Source organism: Haliotis cracherodii, unplaced genomic scaffold (genome assembly GCF_022045235.1).
Source record: "Haliotis cracherodii isolate W230 unplaced genomic scaffold, xgHalCrac1.p SCAF_7, whole genome shotgun sequence".
Taxonomy (NCBI): domain Eukaryota; kingdom Metazoa; phylum Mollusca; class Gastropoda; order Lepetellida; family Haliotidae; genus Haliotis; species Haliotis cracherodii.
Window position 1 is genome coordinate 49,150,340 of NW_027266330.1, and position 21,775 is coordinate 49,172,114.

General features: G+C 41.1%; 1 protein-coding gene and 1 pseudogene across 2 annotated transcripts; both read right to left on the reverse strand.

Moving 5' to 3' along the window:
* LOC139447830 (putative ankyrin repeat protein RF_0381) lies at positions 1 to 18,705 on the reverse strand. Of its 2 annotated transcripts, XM_071229310.1 has the most exons (12): positions 18,566 to 18,705; positions 17,626 to 17,753; positions 17,107 to 17,196; positions 16,117 to 16,176; positions 14,717 to 14,757; positions 6,931 to 7,058; positions 6,401 to 6,490; positions 5,552 to 5,611; positions 4,158 to 4,198; positions 3,849 to 3,933; positions 2,815 to 2,874; positions 1 to 1,796 (listed from the first exon to the last, which is right to left on the reverse strand). In XM_071229310.1, exons 6-12 carry the CDS (start codon positions 7,022 to 7,024, stop codon positions 139 to 141), a joined length of 2,088 nt encoding a protein of 695 aa, XP_071085411.1. In that variant the 5' UTR covers positions 7,025 to 7,058; positions 14,717 to 14,757; positions 16,117 to 16,176; positions 17,107 to 17,196; positions 17,626 to 17,753; positions 18,566 to 18,705; the 3' UTR covers positions 1 to 138. The 2 variants fall into 2 exon arrangements, with proteins under 2 accessions (XP_071085411.1, XP_071085412.1); XM_071229311.1 differs by lacking the exons at positions 14,717 to 14,757; positions 16,117 to 16,176; positions 17,107 to 17,196; positions 17,626 to 17,753; positions 18,566 to 18,705 and adding an exon at positions 7,871 to 8,015.
* Positions 13,434 to 21,775, reverse strand: part of LOC139448946 (putative ankyrin repeat protein RF_0381) — a 16,262-nt pseudogene continuing 7,920 nt past the window's right edge.

Here is a 21,775-nt window from a genome sequence, read left to right on the forward strand (position 1 = left end):
ATAAACTGTAAATACAGTGAGGTAAAAAAGACATTTATCTTTGTACAAACATTTATCACAGACGGCTCTGAATGATGTACACTTCCAGAGACACTCCGACATCAGCCCCTTGATATGTCCCTGAATAGTTCTCCAAACTCAAAGCAGCGTGTCAGATCTAGCTCTAAGAATCTTCACTATAGCGCCATGGTTGTACTTCAGTGCAATCTTCACTGGCGTTTCACCGCTATTGTTTGTGGCAGATACTTCTACAGCTGACTCTGAGAGAAGTCGGTTTACAATTATTTCTGTCCCTGCATATGCAGCAGCGTGAAGGATGGTGTTACCTTCATCATCCACTGCTGACAGGTAACATCCTTTACCCACCAGGAGATCGAACACCTGCTGTTTACCCATCTCTGTTGCAAACATCACCGGTGTTCTCCCTACCTGGCCTCGGCTCTCGATGTGAGCTATCTTGTGTGTGATGAGATACTCGACAATGTTTACATTGTCACTAAAACAGGCAAGGTGAAGGATGTTGTTACCTGTAACATCCACTGCTGACAGGTTACATCCTTTACCCACCAGGAGATCAAACACCTTTTGTTGACCCTTCTCTGCTGCATACATCACCGGTGTTCTCCCAAAATTGCCTTGGCTCTCTATGTCAGCTATCTTGTGTGTGATGAGATACTCGACAATGTGCACATTGTCACTATAACAGGCAAGGTGAAGGATGTTGTTACCTGTATCATCCACTGCTGCCAGGTTACATCCTTTACCCACCAGGAGATCAAACACCTTTTGTTGACCCATCTCTGCTGCAATCATCAACGGTGTTCTCCCTGCCTGGCCTCGGCTCTCGATGTCAGCTATGTTGTGTGAGATGAGATACTCAACAATGTGTACATTGTCACTAAAACAGGCAAGGTGAAGGATGTTGTTACCTGTAACATCCACTGCTGACAGGTTACATCCTTTACCCACCAGGAAATAGAACACACTCTGTTTACCCTTCTCTGCTGCTGCCATCATCGCAGTTCTCCCAAACTGGCCTCGGCTCTCGATGTCAGCTATGTTGTGTGTGATGAGATACTCGACAATGTACACATTGTCACTAAAACAGGCAAGGTGAAGGATGTTGTTACCGTCATCATCCACTGCTGACAGGTTACATCCTTTACCCACCAGGAGATCAAACACCTGCTGTTTACCCATCTCGGCTGCAAACATCACCAGTGTTCTCCCTACCTGGCCTCGGTTCTCTATGTCAGCTATGTTGTGTTTGATGAGATACTCGACAATGTTTACATTGTCACCAAAACAGGCAAGGTGAAGGATGTTGTTACCGTCATCATCCACTGCTGACAGGTTACATCCTTTACCCACCAGGAGATGAAACACGTTGTTATTGCCAACAGCCGCCGCCTTCATCACAGCTGTGTTGCCATACCTGCCTTTACTGTCAATACTGACTACTGCTGTAAGATATTCTATGATATCAGTATTACCACTTAAACATGATACATGAAGGATATTGTTGCCGTTGTCTAACACTGCTGAGAGATTGCACCCCTTCTTCACCAACTCATCAAATATGTCTTTTCGACCTGTATTGGCTGCAAGTAGGACAGGTGTCCAGCCATCCTGGGATTTGTTATTTATATCTGCAGAACCAGTTGACAAAATGTTCTTTACTATCTCTAACTTTCCCTCCCGACAAGCTTCATTCAGCATGTGGTTCCTGTCATAGTAGATCAGCTTCATGTTGCCCTCTTGTATCTCCCACTTGGACGTTAGGTGAGGCATCTTCCCTGGAAATTGTCAAGTGCATATGAAATAGAATGTTTGTAAATGTCCCTTTGTGACTTAAGAATCTAAAGGCTGACATACATTATCAACGCATCAGCATCGTAACTCAACGGTTGAGAAAGTTTGTTAAGATGGGCTCCAGACAATATTCTTATTATCAATCACAAGAAAAATGGGATATGTTTCCTCGGAAACAGAATACTGTTGAACTGACAAAAAATACAGTTTAATTTTGCGTCTGATACTTTGTTTCAATTGACTAAGAGTTTCTTTTAATCGGATTGGTCGAACGGACAGAGGCAAACGGTCGTTCTTATTACTTCTTGATATATGAATATCTTGGACAAACTGGATTTGATATGCTAAAACATTCTCTTTGGAAATAACTATATAAGCGGCTGAAATTAACTTCATATATTTTATCAGTCACCCGAAACATTTATCCGTGGACATACTATACTAATAAGTTTGTAGATAATTGTAAACACAGTGGTCCATTAGACCATTTGTAATGATAATGCAATGATGTCATTCGTATCTAGTTGTAATCGTCATATTATTTATAATTTGGGAGACACAAATAACCGACCACAGCATTTTGTAAGTATAGCACCCTAGCATCTGGTAGTTTCAATGCATGGAATATTATAAATAAAAAATATTATATAATTATTCATTAGGGTAAACTTGTCAATGTGTATGCCAACATTTGTAACATCTACATAAAATAATTTCTACTCATTACTGTAAACTAAGCAGTAAAGCTCCTAACTCTCTCTACAACAAGTTTATGTACGATATATCTTCTCCAGAGAGGGAACTAAGCAATATATGTTTCCTATCTATGTAAGTTAATATTTAATCTTTCGGCGACAACATACACAACACATCAGCTCATAAAAAGGAACTGCGAACTGGACATGCGAATACTGTTCAATGTATTAATCACTTCCATGACATGCCATCGGAAAAAAGAGTCTTGATTTGTTAAGGAATAATGTATGTAGCTGTAAATCCCACCTTCTGTGTCCGACCTGTGTCCACCTTCTGAAACCGACTCCGTATCGCCTTCGCCTGAATCTGAAAACAAACATGAAACTGTTTGAAAATAACTATATTTAAGCTACAAATATATGCACACAAAAACACCGGTGTTTATGGCTGTGTATACCGTTCACGATCCTCATCAGCAATCAAGACACAAGCAGTTTAAAACAACAACGTCAACTAGTGTCCTAAAGTACGGTGTAAGAAATGTATCTTTCCGTATTGCTCAAACTTAGAGAAGTGGCGTTGGATTCTGGAATATTTTAGCTGTATGATGGAAAACCATTTGTTATCCCCTCACGTAGAATGTTACGGCATGGCAAGAAAGCTGCACTTATGATTCTGTATTTAAAATCGCTTCGTTCTGTGACGTTACTATTATTTGTCTCTAGGTGACGACCGCCTCCGTTGTCCAGTGGTAGAGCGTACGCCCGGAAAGCGGAAGGTCCGGGTCTCGATCCCCGGCCGCGTCATACTAAACACGTTAGAAAGATGGTACTTGTTGTTACCCTGTCTGGCGCTTAAACAAGGACTGGTCGGTATACTGTGGCTGAATGGGGTATTCAAGTTAAACTGCAGCATAGTATCTCAGTGGGCTAGCACTATAAATCGGCATCAGTCCGGACAAGTACAAGCAACCACACACACACATACGTGCATGTACGTCGCTATATAAGATCCATAATCTTGGATGCTTCATAAATGTGTGGTGACAAAACAAATACCATTGACATAACAGCTGAATTTCTGAGAGAAAATGTTCAATATCGCCTTTAAAACAGACATATTACTGGTTGTTTAAAATGTGTTGAAGCTTATAGTTTAAACCCACAAGAGTGCATTAAATATCAGTGGATCGTCAAGGCACTCACAGTGTCCGCTGGTTTCAGACAGGGAAGGGGCGTCATGTCTATGCATCACGCAAGTTGTTTTTATCAGGGTCATTCAATAGTACTGTTTGTCAGTTACTGAAGGAACAGAGTAAATACAAACACGTGCGTGTGTACCTGGTTCTTTTTCTTTCTGGAGCTTTAACATTTGTCGCTTCAAGTCTTTTATTTGGTGCTTCATGACATTAAGAACTTCCCGAAGCTGAAACAAATTTTAGATAAAGTTACAAATGTGTAAGTAAATGATATTTCACATCATATTTTTTCAAAACTAAAAACAGCATATACATGCTGTAACTTATTCAAAATCTAACAAAGAACTTAATGTTACTTTGTAATAATATAATATAATATAATATCCATAGTACATAAGACATAGCATACAAATATTGAACAGGCTATCTACAGTCGTTAGGGAAAACATACCTTCGGTTCAGCCACACAGTCTATGTCAAGATCTTCAAGTTCTAGAAAAATGAACGAGACCAGAAATAATACTTGTGCTTCAACACTTGAGATTATTCAGATATACACTATTGGTAAATCTATATTCAAACATGTAATTATATCCTTGAAAATAATTTACCTAATTCAACTGGATTTGTTGATTGATTTGTTTTTCGCATTTCAACATTTATTTTGATATCTTTGACTCTGATATTTATTTGTGAATAAATTCAGAAGCATAGGCTTGACTTCTGTTTGGTCCTTCATCATCCTCAGAGCGTCTTCTTCAGTTTCGTGCATAAATACAAATATCAAACTTCCGTCTTCCACACTTTCCAAGTCAGCATTATAGGTGCGTCTGATCCAGTTCATCGGGTTGTTGAGTGGTGTGACTACCTTATCTCTTGTTAACAGTAACACAATCCCCCCCATCGCAGAACACCTCCAGGTTGTCTTTCGTGTGTGTTTGTATTTTGAAAAGTCGTAGTAGTATTTTCGTGAAACAGTTTCAATTATTTCTCCGCCTTTCATCCCCGTAACGGAAAATGAAGTGTTTATGTTCATATATTTCACATACTAAGTAACATCAACTTCGTCCGGTTAATCAGTATACCGATACCTGTACACTGATGAACTAAGACTCTGTTGTTGTTGTTCCCATATTAAAAGAACTCTTGTGATGAATCCTCTATAAATAACTTCAATAAATGATTTTGCATATTAACTTTAATCACGGTGTACTGCCCTGTGACTATATCAGGGTGACTATGCGGAACTATTGTCATTCCCTTAAATTATCTCCCTTTATCGCCAGTGTCTGGCCCGTATACAAACTGTTGATGTCCCTTTTCCACGAGTTCCACATTGACAAGGCAAAATAATGACAGATGGTCATCTATGGAGTTAATATCACTGCTTGCCGTTTGCTATTTTCTCGAAAACGTTTCGGTATAAACTGTAGATTTCTCATTTCTGTTACCCAACCAGCGTGTATTCCTTTGCTTCCAACAGCGTTCTCCTAGTTTTCAAGAATATGTTTTTATCTGGCTGATTTTGTACATAATCATGTCGAAATGTATGATAAACAATTTTCGTGACCTTAGATATGCCACTCGTGAAAATATCTCCCTTCCCCTCATCACTCCATGAGAGAAACATGATATTTCACTCGACACATGAAATATCCTCCAATTACACAACAAATTAAAGTTACCTTCCTTGTAACTTGAAATGTACCTTTTCTATTTATTTTCTGTATTCGATCATATATGCACTACGTGTCTTGGTATGTGCAATCGCCATGAAACGTAGTGTGGTCCAGTGCCACGCCTATTGCTGTAGCATACACATCACGATAACTATTCCAATCCTACCTGCTCGGGGGGAACTGTAGTAGTTGAAGTTGAAATCTCCTTTCGTGACGCGGGCTTGTACTGAGAAGAAGAGTAGACTTTTCAAAATTTCAGTAACAAACAAATTATAATTAAAAAAACGCAATATAAGAGTGGACATGAATAATACTATATAGTTTGACAGGTTTGAAATGTGTACGTTCTTACCTCGTTAATGTGCAGTATCTGAATGTCTTCTACATCTGATTACACATTATTTCAATGATACACATGGTTTTCCATTGGTAGTGTTTCTTTGGAAATTAAGTATTGTCATGTGAGTTAATTAGGTAACATCATGGTTTGCATGCGTCACGTGATCCAAGAACACGAGACTAGAAATGAACACAACTGCCAATAGAAATGGTAAATATTGTCGACATATTTCTCCTACCTGAAACATGTTATCGATTACTCTATGTATATGAAGCATAAATTATACCGTTTTCAAAGGGCCCGTATGTAGAGAAATATCCATCAATACTGATGTCACTCGTCATTTCAACACAACGATTTTTAATGAGAATTTTATCTTTTCATAAGACGTCTGGCCCGAAAGCTGGAGGTTGTGGTTCTAAATACCCTGACCACAAAGGACTGGTCGATTCAAAGTCAGTATACAGTATCTGAGTGGTGTATCCATGTTTAACTGCGGCATGGTATCTCAGAGGGCTAGCACTATGAAACCAGTATATATTAGTACAATCAGCCACACATGCACAGATATGTATGCACGCAGCAAAAAAATGTTAACAGTTACGCTTAAAACCTAGAAGGGCGATCACAGACTGATGGAACGTAATGACAAGACACTATGAACATTTCCATCACCTTTACATCTGGTATTCTGCAGTCCTGTTGCCTCAAGATTTTCAACCTTGCTTTGACCTGTAGCGCCAGTAACAGAGACAGCTGTTGATTCTGTAAAATAGGTCTTTCAGTCTCAACTAGCTGTCATACTGAAATATCAGTAGTTAGACATAAAGATATTCGACAATTTTTAATTTTTACACAACTGTGGATAAATATCAGGGTATCACACGTTCGAATTGCACAGAATTGTATCAGCAAATATCATAAAAAGTATATGGTATTGTTCCATGCCGTCGTCGGAATATCGTTAATGATAGTTCTTACATACAAGGAGACGGAGTGAGTGCCGCTCTTAACAATATTCCAGATATATCACAGTGTGTCAGGGGAGTGATGCAAGTTTCAAACGTTGACCACCTTGGTGAAACCTTGGTGCTGTCAAACCTGGAAACATAATTCGGACCTACAATCATAAGTTTCTGGCCCACGCGAATTGCACAGCGAATATAACCATACAAAGTATTATAAGATTAGTATGAGTAGATTACCTGCTCCGGGATTGCGAGCTGTCTGAGGTGAGGGAGCATCATGGCTTTCTCCTCCTCTGTCCGGAGGGACGTGTGTTGGGCTGTTCTTCTTCATAACTTCCTAAAGGGGACTTTTGCAGATGGAAGTTCTGAAGACAAAACGTTCACTTACTTGTACAACACTTAGGTAATATTGCATATAAGAGATATGTCAAACTAGAAATTGTCAAGGATTATTTTCGACTTATCCTCTCATTGGCGCGGCCCATGCAGAATAACAGCGAGGGCAGTCAATTCAGGTCTGAGATAGCATGTCGCACTATACCAACAAACACATACCGATCGTCCTTGCGTTATCCCCTGTAACTGTTATTGGTATAACGCGGCCACCGAAACCGGTTTACTGCACACATACAGTCAAAGCAAGTTAAGGCCCCACCCTGACTATAAATAGCCCACAAGGTGGCAGTCATAAGAAAGTTAAGATTAACTGGGCCGATATTGTTCAAGGTTGTATATACATGACTTGGGTGGCGTGTTGAAGGCCCATAAAGTGTCATATTAGCAAGACACCATGTACACATGTACTTGGTTGGACACTTTTCAACATATAGATCTATTTTCATCTGACATTTGATTATGTTGGTTGGTTGGTTGGTTTGTTGTTTTACGCCGCACTCAGCAATATTCAAGCTTTATGACGGGTCGACATTTTATTATGACAAACAGTTAAGTACTTCTCCGGCCGAGTTTTCCCTTTGTACTCACTGAGCTATCATATACCCTCGCTATGTGCCTCTACAACAACTGCAATACACTGTGTACCGCGGTCAATGCACATTTCTGTACTCACTGCTTCTGGGCTTGGCTTGGTTATCATATTCAAGTCAGATTGATTCCGATTTATTTCAATAGAGTGAATATATAATACAATATAAATACATGACAATCTTCAACTTACGGTTATCCATATAATCCCATAATGAACACATGAGTGATAGATCCAAGTTAGAAAACGATGTAGCCACTATATTGTCAATAACCATCGTTTGTGTTACTAAATGTTGCTGTGACTCTCATAGCCACGTACCTGCATGACCGCCATTGCCAACCCTACTCACATGACGGGTTTCAAGAGAGGACGACCTGACCCAGATTACACCACGCAATTTATTCATGTACGAAATACGTCCTTGTCGAGGCAGAGAGTGTGACGACTGTCCCCACCCAGTAATAATATTGTAAGCGGTGAAATACCAAGAACTGACAACAGTTGAATCACTTAGGGTTTTTCACCTGTACCAAGTTTCTATGTCATAATATGACTGAACTACTGTTCAAAGAGAAAATAAAGCTTTAACTCTCTCAAACACACACATAATCGTACAGGATACTGTGGTGGTATACCCTATACTTGTGAAAACAGTTTCGGATTGCTGATCTCCACAGATTATAAGTTGCGGTCACCTAAAATGGGTTGGTGGGATTATTGTTTTGCTTAATATAGAAATTGAACATATAGCATTACTTCCCGTGTTCTGTTATCGTTAAAGTCATATTTAATGCATAACAATATGTATGAAGATGTTATTCCTAGGTACAACTATGATCAGGTTGTATACATCACTCTAGTTGCAATGGTTTGACGACAATACTGGCTTCAAAGTGGCAGGCTGGGCCCTGTTCCACAACGTAATCGTAGTTCTAAGATAATAGTAACTCCCATGTGTTAACATAGAATTACGAAATATGAGCCTACGATCGCTTCGTGGAAGGGAGCCCTGGATATAACATATCATCATAAAATTATAGCTGCATTTAAAAGACAACATCTGGCTATATAACATCACAGACATCAGAAGTTCTAACGGAAATGATGAAGATATGAAGTAACCTCTCGAGCAATAATCTATGCTCTGACTGTAGCCTATCAAGCTGTAAATAGTTCCATTCAACAGAGTCATCTAGCTTCATAATATCACCCTATGGGGTCGATGTTTTGCCTTTGCAGAGGACAACGCCAAGTTCACCGTTGACGAATCATCAATGCTGACCTCCTGCAGCACATACATAGAATGCAATTGCAAGCAATGAGCCAAGGCCTTTCCCAGATTGAAAACGTTAGGGACATAATCCATCATCTATTATAAGAAACTAATATCACTTACAAGTTTTGAAAATTGATATTATTAACAGTATTCCCTACTTATATATTCCCTAATTATATATTCCCTAGAATATATTTTGGATATTTCTAATACAACGACTCTCACTTTGTCCAAGTGGTAGAGCGTCGGCTAATTAATGCAACAATTAGCCAAGCCGGCGAGCAGGCGAAACGCGTTCGAGACCAGCACTCATAGGATCTGAAAAAGTGCGCCCGGTAAAGTACACTACAAATACTTTGACACGTGGCAAGGCAGCGGCAGTCAAGGGAAAAGTGGAACATGCTATGAAATAGCGAGTTGTCTTCCTTAGACCAGAAGAGACTTATTCGTCAAACGAACATGCCTTTTTCATTTCGTGTCAACCTGTATGAGTTCTCCATGTTTCCATTCACTTCATGATTGGCTTGGGTAGTGTGAGATATCGACTATCTTTAACCATATCATGTCAGTGTCATTACTTATAATATATTTCATGAGAAGATATTAAACCCCTGGCGTGCTTCTGTGGGGAGGTGGAGGGGTGGTAACGGCGTTCCCCAGAAGTCAGAGACTTCCATTACCGCGAGGAGCTGTATTTCTATAACAATTGGCATCACTACATACACATTCGGTGAGATCAAAACCACGTTGACAGTAACCGAATGTAAATACTGATATGCTGAATACCAAATGGCTGGTCAACACACCTGCTTATTTTGGAGGGTTTGGTAGTTCGTTGGCGCAAGTGTTCCCAAGGTCCGATTCCCAAGAATGGTATGAACTGTCCATAGGAAACTCGTAGCAGATAGTTAAGTGGTGAAAGTGTTCTTCCGGTTCGCTTCCCTTGATGAGTTATACACTGTGGAGCCCATGACAGACTCGTAGCAGATAGTTAAGTGGTGAAAGTGTTCTTCCGGTTCGCTTCCCTTGATGAGTTATACACTGTGGAGCCCATGACAAACTTGTTGCAGATAGTAAAGTGGTGAAAGTGTTCATCCTGTTCGATTTCCTAGATGAGTATACAGTGTGAAGCTCATGACAGACTCGTAGCAGCTGGCAAATATGCTGGATTTGAGAGCAACTTGAGTGATGAAAGTGTTCGCAAGGTTCGATTTCCTAGATATAGATATGCAGTTATGCCCCTAAACTGGTGTCATGTTTCAGTATCTCCCTCATACAGACTGCATGAGACTGGGTGAGACGTGCGTACCTCACTCACTCAGACCAGATGGGACAGGGTGTGACGTGCGTACCTCGCTCATGCATATCAAATGTTACAGGGAGTGATTTGCTGGCCTCCTTCATACAGACCAGATGTAACAGGGTGTGATGTGAAGTATCTCACTCATACAGAACCGATATGAGAGGGTGGTACATGCGTATCTCCCTCATACAGACAAGATGTGACAGGGTGTGAATTAAGTGCCCATTTTCCTCATTCAGACAAGATGTGACGTGCGTATCTCACTCATACAGAACCGATATGACTGTGTGTGATGTGCGTACCTCCTTCATACAGACCAGATGTTTCAGGGTGTGATGTGAAGTATCTCCCTCATACAGAACCGATGTGACAGGGTGTGATGTGCTTGCCTCCTTCATACAGACCAGGTTTGTCAGGATGTGATGCGTGTATCTTCCTCAAACAGACCACATGTGACTGGGTGTGATGTGCGTATCTCCGTCATACAGACCACATGTGACAGGATGTGAGTTGCGTATCTCTCTCATACAAATACAATGTGACAGGAAGTGATGCGCGTATCTCTCGCATACAGACACGATGTGACAGGATGTGATGTGCGCATCTCCCTCATACAGACCGGATGTGAGAGGATGTGATGTGCGTATCTCCCCCATAAGGCCAGATGTGACAGGCTGACGGGCGTAACTCCCACATACAGGCCTCTTTCATACAGATACGATGTGACAGGGTGTGATGTGTGTATCTCTTTCATACAGATACGATGTGACAGGGTGTGATGTGTGTATCTCTTTCATACAGACACGATGTGACAGGGTGTCATGGGCGTGTCTCCCTAATACAGAGCCGATCTGACAGGGTGTGATGTGCGCATCTCTTTCATACAGATACGATGTGACAGGGTGTGATGTGTGTATCTCTTTCATACAGATACAATGTGACAGGGTGTGATGTGCGTATCTCTTTCATACAGATACGATGTGACAGGGTGTGCTGTGCGTGTCTTCCTGATACAGAGCCGATGTGACAGGGTGTGATGTGCGTATCTCTTTCATACAGATACGATGTGACAGGGTGTGATGTGCGTATCTCTTTCATACAGATACGATGTGACAGGGTGTGATGTGCGTGTCTTCCTGATACAGAGCCGATGTGAAAGGGTGTGACGTGTGCATCTCCCTCATAAGGCCAGATGTGACAGGGTGTGATGTGCGTATCTCCCCCATAAGCCAGATGTGAAAGGGTGTGATGTGCGTATCTCTCTCATACAGACCGGATGTGACAGGATGTGATGTGCGTTTCTCCCCCATAAGGCCAGATGTGACAGGGTGTGATGTGCGTATCTCTCTCATACAGACCAGATGTGACAGGAAGTAATGTGCGTATCTCCCCCATGCAGAACCGATGTGAAAGGGTGTGATGTGCGTATCTCCCACAAACAGGCCTGATGTGACACTGTGTGATGTACGTATCTCCCTCATACAGGCCAGATGTAACACTGTGTGATGCTCATATCTCTCTCATGCAGAGCAGATTTGACAGGGTGTTACGTGCATATCTCTCTCGTACTGAAACAATGTGAAAGGGCTTGATGTGCGTATATCCCTCACACAGACTACATGTGACAGGGTGTGGTGCGTGTATCTCCCTCATAAGGCCAGATGTTACTGTGTGTGATGTGCGTATCACCCTCATACAGAACCAGAATTGACAGGGTGTGATGTGCTTATCTCTCTCACACAGAACCGATCTGACAGGGTGTCATGAGCGTATCTCCCTCATAAAGATCAGATGTGAGAGGATGTGATGTGCGTATCTCTCTCATACAGAACCGATGTGACAGGGTGTGATGTGCGTATCTCTCTCATACAGAACCGATGTGACAGGGTGTGATGTGCGTATCTCTCTCATACAGAACCGATGTGACAGGGTGTGATGTACGTATTTCCCTCATACAGACCACATGTGACAGGATGTGACCTGCGTACCTCCCTCATGCACATCAAATGTTACAGGGTGTGATGTGCGTATCTCTCTCATACAGAACCGATGTGACAGGTAGTGGTGCGTGTATCGCCCTCATAAGGACAGATGTTACTGTATGTGATGTGCGTATCTCCCTCATACAGAACCAGATTTGACAGGGTGTGATTTGCATATCTCTCTCATACAGAACCGATGTGACATGGTGTGATGTGCGTATATCCCTCACTCAGACTAGATGTGACAGGGTGTGGCGCGTGTATCTCCCTCATAAGAACAGATGTTACTGTGTGTGATGTGCGTATCTCCCTCATAGAGACCAGATGTGACAGGGTGTGATGTGCGTATCTCCCTCATACAGACCAGATGTGACAGGGTGTGATGTGTGTATCTCACTAATACAGAGTACAGATGTGTCGCTGTGTGATATGAGTATTTCGCCGATGAAAATCAGATGTGACAGGGTGTGATGTGCGTATCTCCTTCATACAGACCAGATGTGACAGGGTATGACGTGCGTATCTCCCCAGTGCGGATTAAAGTTGTTCTGGCGTGATATGTGTGTTTTATTCACACAGTACTATCGGGTTGTCGTTTCCCGACAGAGGCACAGCAATATTCCAAAGTGGTCGCTGAAGTCTGGGAAAAGGAAACGAACGAATGAAAATGTACCCCTCCAAATCAGAGGTTATAACCCATGATATACGTGTCTACATTGTACACACCGGATGTGACAGTGTTATATGCGTGTATACATTGTACACACTAAATTAACAGTGTGATATACGTGTCTACCAAGTGTGACATGGTTCGATAATGCATTTCTATATCTCAATCTTGAAACCAAACATGAAATAATTCAACCCACCATGTTTAACATAGTGAATACCTCTTTGAGATATATTAATGCAAGGCGTTGGCATATCCAGTCTACTCTCACGACCACGAATACGGTTGACCTGTAACACAGCATACCTCAACTTCAAATCTGAACCTGTTGATAAGGTGCCGTTATAGCAAACTGACTCCTTGTTAATGATTTGAAACATTTATTTTATCCCGTACATGAACTTTATATACAGTGAGGTAAAAAAGACATTTATCTTTGTACAAACATTTATCACAGACGGCTCTGAATGATGTACACTTCCAGAGACAATCCGATATAAGCCCCTTGATATGGCCCTGAGTAGTTCTCCAAACTCAAAGCAGCGTGTCAGATCTAGCTCTAAGAATCTTCACTATAGCGTCTTGGTTGTACTTCAGTGCAGTCTGCACCGGCGTTGCACCTTTGTTGTTTGTGGCAGATACGTCAACAGCTGACTCTGAGAGAAGTCGGTTGACAATTCTTTCTGTCCCTGCATATGCAGCATGGTGAAGGATGTTGTTACCGTCATAATCCACTGCTGACAGGTTACATCCTTTACACACCAGGAGATCGAACACCTACTGTTTACCCAGCCCTGCTGCAAACATCACCGGTGTTCTCCCAAGCTGGTTTCGGCTCTCTATGTCAGCTATCTTGTGAGTGATGAGATACTCGACAATGTGCACATTGCCACCAACACAGGCAAGGTGAAGGATGTTGTAACCTGTATCATCCACTGCTGACAGGTTACATCCTTTACTCACCAGGAGATCAAACACCTTCTGTTGACCCTTCTCTGCTGCAAACATCACCGGTGTTCTCCCTAGCTGGATTCGGCTCTCTATGTCAGCTATCTTGTGTGTGAAGAGATACTCGACAATGTGCACATTGTCACTAAAACAGGCAAGGTGAAGGATGTTGTTACCGTCATCATCCACTGCTGCAGCATAGTATCTCAGTGGGCTAGCACTATAAATCGGCATCAGTCCGGACAAGTACAAGCAACCACACACACACATACGTGCATGTACGTCGCTATATAAGATCCATAATCTTGGATGCTTCATAAATGTGTGGTGACAAAACAAATACCATTGACATAACAGCTGAATTTCTGAGAGAAAATGTTCAATATCGCCTTTAAAACAGACATATTACTGGTTGTTTAAAATGTGTTAAAGCTTATAGTTTAAACCCACAAGAGTGCATTAAATATCAGTGGATCGTCAAGGCACTCACAGTGTCCGCTGGTTTCAGACAGGGAAGGGGCGTCATGTCTATGCATCACGCAAGTTGTTTTTATCAGGGTCATTCAATAGTACTGTTTGTCAGTTACTGAAGGAACAGAGTAAATACAAACACGTGCGTGTGTACCTGGTTCTTTTTCTTTCTGATTTTAGATAAAGTTACAAATGTGTAAGTAAATGATATTTCACATCATATTTTTTCAAAACTAAAAACAGCATATACATGCTGTAACTTATTCAAAATCTAACAAAGAACTAAATGTTACTTTGTAATAATATAATATATAATATCCATAGTACATAAGACATAGCATACAAATATTGAACAGGCTATCTACAGTCGTTAGGGAAAACATACCTTCGGTTCAGCCACACAGTCTATGTCAAGATCTTCAAGTTCTAGAAAAATGAACGAGACCAGAAATAATACTTGTGCTTCAACACTTGAGATTATTCAGATATACACTATTGGTAAATCTATATTCAAACATGTAATTATATCCTTGAAAATAATTTACCTAATTCAACTGGATTTGTTGATTGATTTGTTTTTCGCATTTCAACATTTATTTCGATATCTTTGACTCTGATATTTATTTGTGAATAAATTCAGAAGCATAGGCTTGACTTTTGTTTGGTCCTTCATCATCCTCAGAGCGTCTTCTTCAGTTTCGTGCATAAATACAAATATCAAACTTCCGTCTTCCACACTTTCCAAGTCAGCATTATAGGTGCGTCTGATCCAGTTCATCGGGTTGTTGAGTGGTGTGACTACCTTATCTCTTGTTAACACTAACACAATCCCCCCCATCGCAGAACACCTCCAGGTTGTCTTTCGTGTGTGTTTGTATTTTGAAAAGTCGTAGTAGTATTTTCGTGAAACAGTTTCAATTATTTCTCCGCCTTTCATCCCCGTAACGGAAAATGAAGTGTTTATGTTCATATATTTCACATACTAAGTAACATCAACTTCGTCCGGTTAATCAGTATACCGATACCTGTACACTGATGAACTAAGACTCTGTTGTTGTTGTTGTTGTTCCCATATTAAAAGAACTCTTGTGATGAATCCTCTATAAATAACTTCAATAAATGATTTTGCATATTAACTTTAATCACGGTGTACTGCCCTGTGACTATATCAGGGTGACTATGCGGAACTATTGTCATTCCCTTAAATTATCTCCCTTTATCGCCAGTGTCTGGCCCGTATACAAACTGTTGATGTCCCTTTTCCACGAGTTCCACATTAACAAGGCAAAATAATGACAGATGGTCATCTATGGAGTTAATATCACTGCTTGCCGTTTGCTGTTTTCTCGAAAACGTTTCGGTATAAACTGTAGATTTCTCATTTCTGTTACCCAACCAGCGTGTATTCCTTTGCTTCCAACAGCGTTCTCCTAGTTTTCAAGAATATGTTTTTATATGGCTGATTTTGTACATAATCATGTCGAAATGTATGATAAACAATTTTCGTGACCTTAGATACGCCACTCGTGAAAATATCTCCCTTCCCCCCGTCACTCGATGAGAGAAACATGATATTTCACTCGACACATGAAATATCCTCCAATTACACAACAAATTAAAGTTACCTTCCTTGTAACTTGAAATGTACCTTTTCTATTTATTTTCTGTATTCGATCATATATGCACTACGTGTCTTGGTATGTGCAATCGCCATGAAACGTAGTGTGGTGTAGTGTCACGCCTATTGGTGTAGCATACACATCACGATAACTATTCCAATCCTACCTGCTCGGGGGGAACTGTAGTAGTTGAAGTTGAAATCTCCTTTCGTGACGCGGGCTTGTACTGAGAAGAAGAGTAGACTTTTCAAAATTTCAGTAACAAACAAATTATAATTAAAAAAACGCAATATAAGAGTGGACATGAATAATACTTTATAGTTTGACAGGTTTGAAATGTGTACGTTCTTACCTCGTTAATGTGCAGTATCTGAATGTCTTCTACATCTGATTACACATTATTTCAATGATACACATGGTTTTCTATTGGTAGTGTTTCTTTGGAAATTAAGTATTGTCATGTGAGTTAATAAGGTAACATCATGGTTTGCATGCGTCACGTGATCCAAGAACACGAGACTAGAAATGAACACAACTGCCAATAGAAATGGTAAATATTGTCGACATATTTCTCCTACCTGAAACATGTTATCGATTACTCTATGTATATGAAGCATAAATTTTACCGTTTTCAAAGGGCCCGTATGTAGAGAAATAGCCATCAATACTGATGTCACTCGTCATTTAAACACAACGATTTTTAATGAGAATTTTATCTTTTCATAAGACGTCTGGCCCGAAAGCTGGAGGTTGTGGTTCTAAATACCCTGACCACCTCCGTGGTGTTGTGGATAGAGCGCCTGCCGAGAGAGCGGAAGCTCGGTGCTTCGATCCCCTTGCCGCGTCATACTAAAACACGTTAAAAGATGATACTTGTTGTTTCCCTGCCCCGAGCTCGGCATTAAGGGGATTAAACAAAGGACTGGTCGATTCAAAGTCAGTATACAGTATCTGAGTGGTGTATCCATGTTTAACTGCGGCATGGTATCTCAGAGGGCTAGCACTATGAAACCAGTATATATTAGTACAATCAGCCACACATGCACAGATATGTATGCATGCAGCAAAAAAATGTTAACAGTTACGCTTAAAACCTAGAAGGGCGATCACAGACTAATGGAACGTAATGACAAGACACTATGAACATTTCCATCACCTTTACATCTGGTATTCTGCAGTCCTGTTGCCTCAAGATTTTCAACCTTGCTTTGACCTGTAGCGCCAGTAACAGAGACAGCTGTTGATTCTGTAAAATAGGTCTTTCAGTCTCAACTAGCTGTCATACTGAAATATCAGTAGTTAGACATAAAGATATTCGACAATTTTTAATTTTTACACAACTGTGGATAAATATCAGGGTATCACACGTTCGAATTGCACAGAATTGTATCAGCAAATATCATAAAAAGTATATGGTATTGTTCCATGCCGTCGTCGGAATATCGTTAATGATAGTTCTTACATACAAGGAGACGGAGTGAGTGCCGCTCTTAACAATATTCCAGATATATCACAGTGTGTCAGGGGAGTGATGCAAGTTTCAAACGTTGACCACCTTGGTGCTGACAAACCTGGAAACATAATTCGGACCTACAATCATAAGTTTCTGGCCCACGCGAATTGCACAGCGAATATAACCATACAAAGTATCATAAGATTAGTATGAGTAGATTACCTGCTCCAGGATTGCGAGCTGTCTGAGGTGAGGGAGCATCATGGCTTTCTCCTCCTCTGTCCGGAGGGACGTGTGTTGGGCTGTTCTTCTTCATAACTTCCTAAAGGGGACTTTTGCAGATGGAAGTTCTGAAGACAAAACGTTCACTTACTTGTACAACACTTAGGTAATATTGCATATAAGAGATATGTCAAACTAGAAATTGTCAAGGATTGTTTTCGACTTATCCTCTCATTGGCGCGGCCCATGCAGAATAACAGCGAGGGCAGTCAATTCAGGTCTGAGATAGCATGTCGCACTATACCAACAAACACATACCGATCGTCCTTGCGTTATCCCCTGTAACTGTTATTGGTATAATGCGGCCACCGAAACCGGTTTACTGCACACATACAGTCAAAGCAAGTTAAGGCCCCACCCTGACTATAAATAGCCCACAAGGTGGCAGTCATAAGAAAGTTAAGATTAACTGGGCCGATATTGTTCAAGGTTGTATATACATGACTTGGGTGGCGTGTTGAAGGCCCATAAAGTGTCATATTAGCAAGACACCATGTACACATGTACTTGGTTGGACACTTTTCAACATATAGATCTATTTTCATCTGACATTTGATTATGTTGGTTGGTTGGTTGGTTTGTTGTTTTACGCCGCACTCAGCAATATTCAAGCTTTATGACGGGTCGACATTTTATTATGACAAACAGTTAAGTACTTCTCCGGCCGAGTTTTCCCTTTGTACTCACTGAGCTATCATATACCCTCGCTATGTGCCTCTACAACAACTGCAATACACTGTGTACCGCGGTCAATGCACATTTCTGTACTCACTGCTTCTGGGCTTGGCTTGGTTATCATATTCAAGTCAGATTGATTCCGATTTATTTCAATAGAGTGAATATATAATACAATATAAATACATGACAATCTTCAACTTACGGTTATCCATATAATCCCATAATGAACACATGAGTGGTAGATCCAAGTTAGAAAACGATGTAGCCACTATATTGTCAATAACCATCGTTTGTGTTACTAAATGTTGCTGTGACTCTCATCGCCATGTACCTGCATGGCCTCCATTGCCAACCCTACTCACATGACGGGTTTCAAGAGAGGACGACCTGACCCAGATTACACCACGCAATCTATTCATGTACGAAATACGTCCTTGTCGAGGCAGAGAGTGTGACGACTGTCCCCACCCAGTAATAATATTGTAAGCGGTGAAATACCAAGAACTGACAACAGTTGAATCACGTAGGGTTTTTCACCTGTACCAAGTTTCTATGTCATAATATGACTGAACTACTGTTCAAAGAGAAAATAAAGCTTTAACTCTCTCAAACACACACATAATCGTACAGGGTACTGTGGTGGTATACCCTATACTTGTGAAAACAGTTTCGGATTGCTGATCTCCACAGATTATAAGTTGCGGTCACCTAAAATGGGTTGATGGGATTATTGTTTTGCTTAATATAGAAAATGAACATATAGCATTACTTCCCGTGTTCTGTTATCGTTAAAGTAATATTTAATGCATAACAATATGTATGAAGATGTTATTCCTAGGTACAACTATGATCAGGTTGTATACATTACTCTAGTTACAATGGTTTTACGACAATACTGGCTTCAAAGTGGCAGGCTGGGCCCTGTTCCACAACGTAATCGTAGTTCTAAGATAATAGTAACTCCCATGTGTTAACATAGAATTACGAAATATGAGCCTACGATCGCTTCGTGGAAGGGAGCCCTGGATATAACAGATCATCATAAAATTATAGCTGCATTTAAAAGACATCTGGCTATATAACATCACAGACATCAGAAGTTCTAACGGAAATGATGAACTGTAGATATGAAGTAACCTCTCGAGCAATAATCTATGCTCTGACTGTGGCCTATCAAGCTGTAAATAGTTCCATTCAACGGAGTCATCTGGCTTCATAATATCACAGGAATTCGAATTTTGTACTGTTATCAGGATAAAGGAGTATGAGTTACGGGTCTGACAATTAGAAATCGTCTACATGCAGCTCATCCGTATCTCGGCAACGTGTTGTGCCGCCCCGAACAAATCGTCATTTTGCCAACACACGTCAATGGTGTTAACAACGTTGAAACTGGAGTAAAATCGCTGGGCATATGTAATGTTATCAGAAGAGTCCCGATGTACTTTGCACTTCCTTTGAAGGCGTGGTTGTTTCTGGTGACGTCGAAATGAACGTCAAGTCAATGTCAACCTGACAAAGATATTGCGGTGGATCGATTATTGTGTGGGGTGGCATCACTATGATTGACCGAGCCCCTCTACCTATTGTGAAAGGAAGAGTCACTGGACAGTACTATCGGGACAACACATTGACACCCTTTATTATCCCGTTTGCAAGGCGTGGGGTCGATGTTTTGCCTTTCAAGAGGACAACGCCAGCGTTCACCGTGTACGAATCATCAATGCTGACCTCCTGCAGCACATACATAGAATGCAATGAGCCAAGGCCTTTCCCCGATTGAATACGTTAGGGACATGATCCATCATCTATTATAAGAAACTAATATCGCTTATTATTAACAGTATTCCCTACTAATATATTCCCTAATTATATATTCCCTAGAATATATTTTGGATATTTCTAATACAACGAAATCTCACTTTGTCCAAGTGGTAGAGCGTCGGCTAATTAATGCAACAATTAGCCAAGCCGTCGAGCAGGCGTAACGCGTTCTAGACCAGCGCTCATAGGATCTGAAAAAGTGCGCCCGGTAAAGTACACTACTAATACTTTGACACGTGGCAAGGCAGCGACAGTCAAGGGAAAAGTGGAACATGCTATGAAATAGCGAGTTGTCTTCCTTAGACCAGAAGAGACTTATTCGTCAAACGAACATGCCTTTTTCATTTCGTGTCAACCTGTATGAGGTCTCCATATTTCCATTCACTTCATGATTGGCTAGGGTAGTGTGAGATATCGACTATCTTTAACCATATCATGTCAGTGTCATTGCTTATAATATATTTCATGAGAAGATATTAAACCCCTGGCGTGCTTCTGTGGGGAGGTGGAGGGGTGGTAACGGCGTTCCCCAGAAGTCAGAGACTTCCATTACCGCGAGGAGCTGTATTTCTATAACAATTGGCATCACTACATACACATTCGGTGAGATCAAAACCACGTTGACAGTAACCGAATGTAAATACTGATATGCTGAATACCAAATGGCTGGTCAACACACCTGCTTATTTTGGAGGGTTTGGTAGTTCGTTGGCGCAAGTGTTCCCAAGGTCCGATTCCCAAGAATGGTATGAACTGTCCATAGGAAACTCGTAGCAGATAGTTAAGTGGTGAAAGTGTTCTTCCGGTTCGCTTCCCTTGATGAGTTATACACTGTGGAGCCCATGACAAACTTGTTGCAGATAGTAAAGTGGTGAAAGTGTTCATCCTGTTCGATTTCCTAGATGAGTATACAGTGTGAAGCTCATGACAGACTCGTAGCAGCTGGCAAATATGCTGGATTTGAGAGCAACTTGAGTGATGAAAGTGTTCGCAAGGTTCGATTTCCTAGATATAGATATGCAGTTATGCCCCTAAACTGGTGTCATGTTTCAGTATCTCCCTCATACAGACTGCATGAGACTGGGTGAGACGTGCGTACCTCACTCACTCAGACCAGATGGGACAGGGTGTGACGTGCGTACCTCGCTCATGCATATCAAATGTTACAGGGAGTGATTTGCTGGCCTCCTTCATACAGACCAGATGTAACAGGGTGTGATGTGAAGTATCTCACTCATACAGAACCGATATGAGAGGGTGGTACATGCGTATCTCCCTCATACAGACAAGATGTGACAGGGTGTGAATTAAGTGCCCATTTTCCTCATTCAGACAAGATGTGACGTGCGTATCTCACTCATACAGAACCGATATGACTGTGTGTGATGTGCGTACCTCCTTCATACAGACCAGATGTGTCAGGGTGTGATGTGAAGTATCTCCCTCATACAGAACCGATGTGACAGGGTGTGATGTGCTTGCCTCCTTCATACAGACCAGGTTTGTCAGGGTGTGATGCGTGTATCTTCCTCAAACAGACCACATGTGACTGGGTGTGATGTGCGTATCTCCGTCATACAGACCACAT

What these genes read in the sequence shown, in the direction of transcription:
- LOC139447830 (XM_071229310.1), bottom strand. Translation starts at nt 7,024, where the DNA reads ATGAAGAAGAACAGCCCAACACACGTCCCTCCGGACAGAGGAGGAGAA. An exon ending in GCAGAATACCAGATGTAAAG is followed by an intron (nt 5,612 to 6,400) that starts GTGATGGAAATG and finishes TCTTCTTCTCAG; the next exon opens with TACAAGCCCGCGTCACGAAA. An exon ending in CCAGAAAGAAAAAGAACCAG is followed by an intron (nt 2,875 to 3,848) that starts GTACACACGCAC and finishes GTTTGTTTTCAG; the next exon opens with ATTCAGGCGAAGGCGATACG.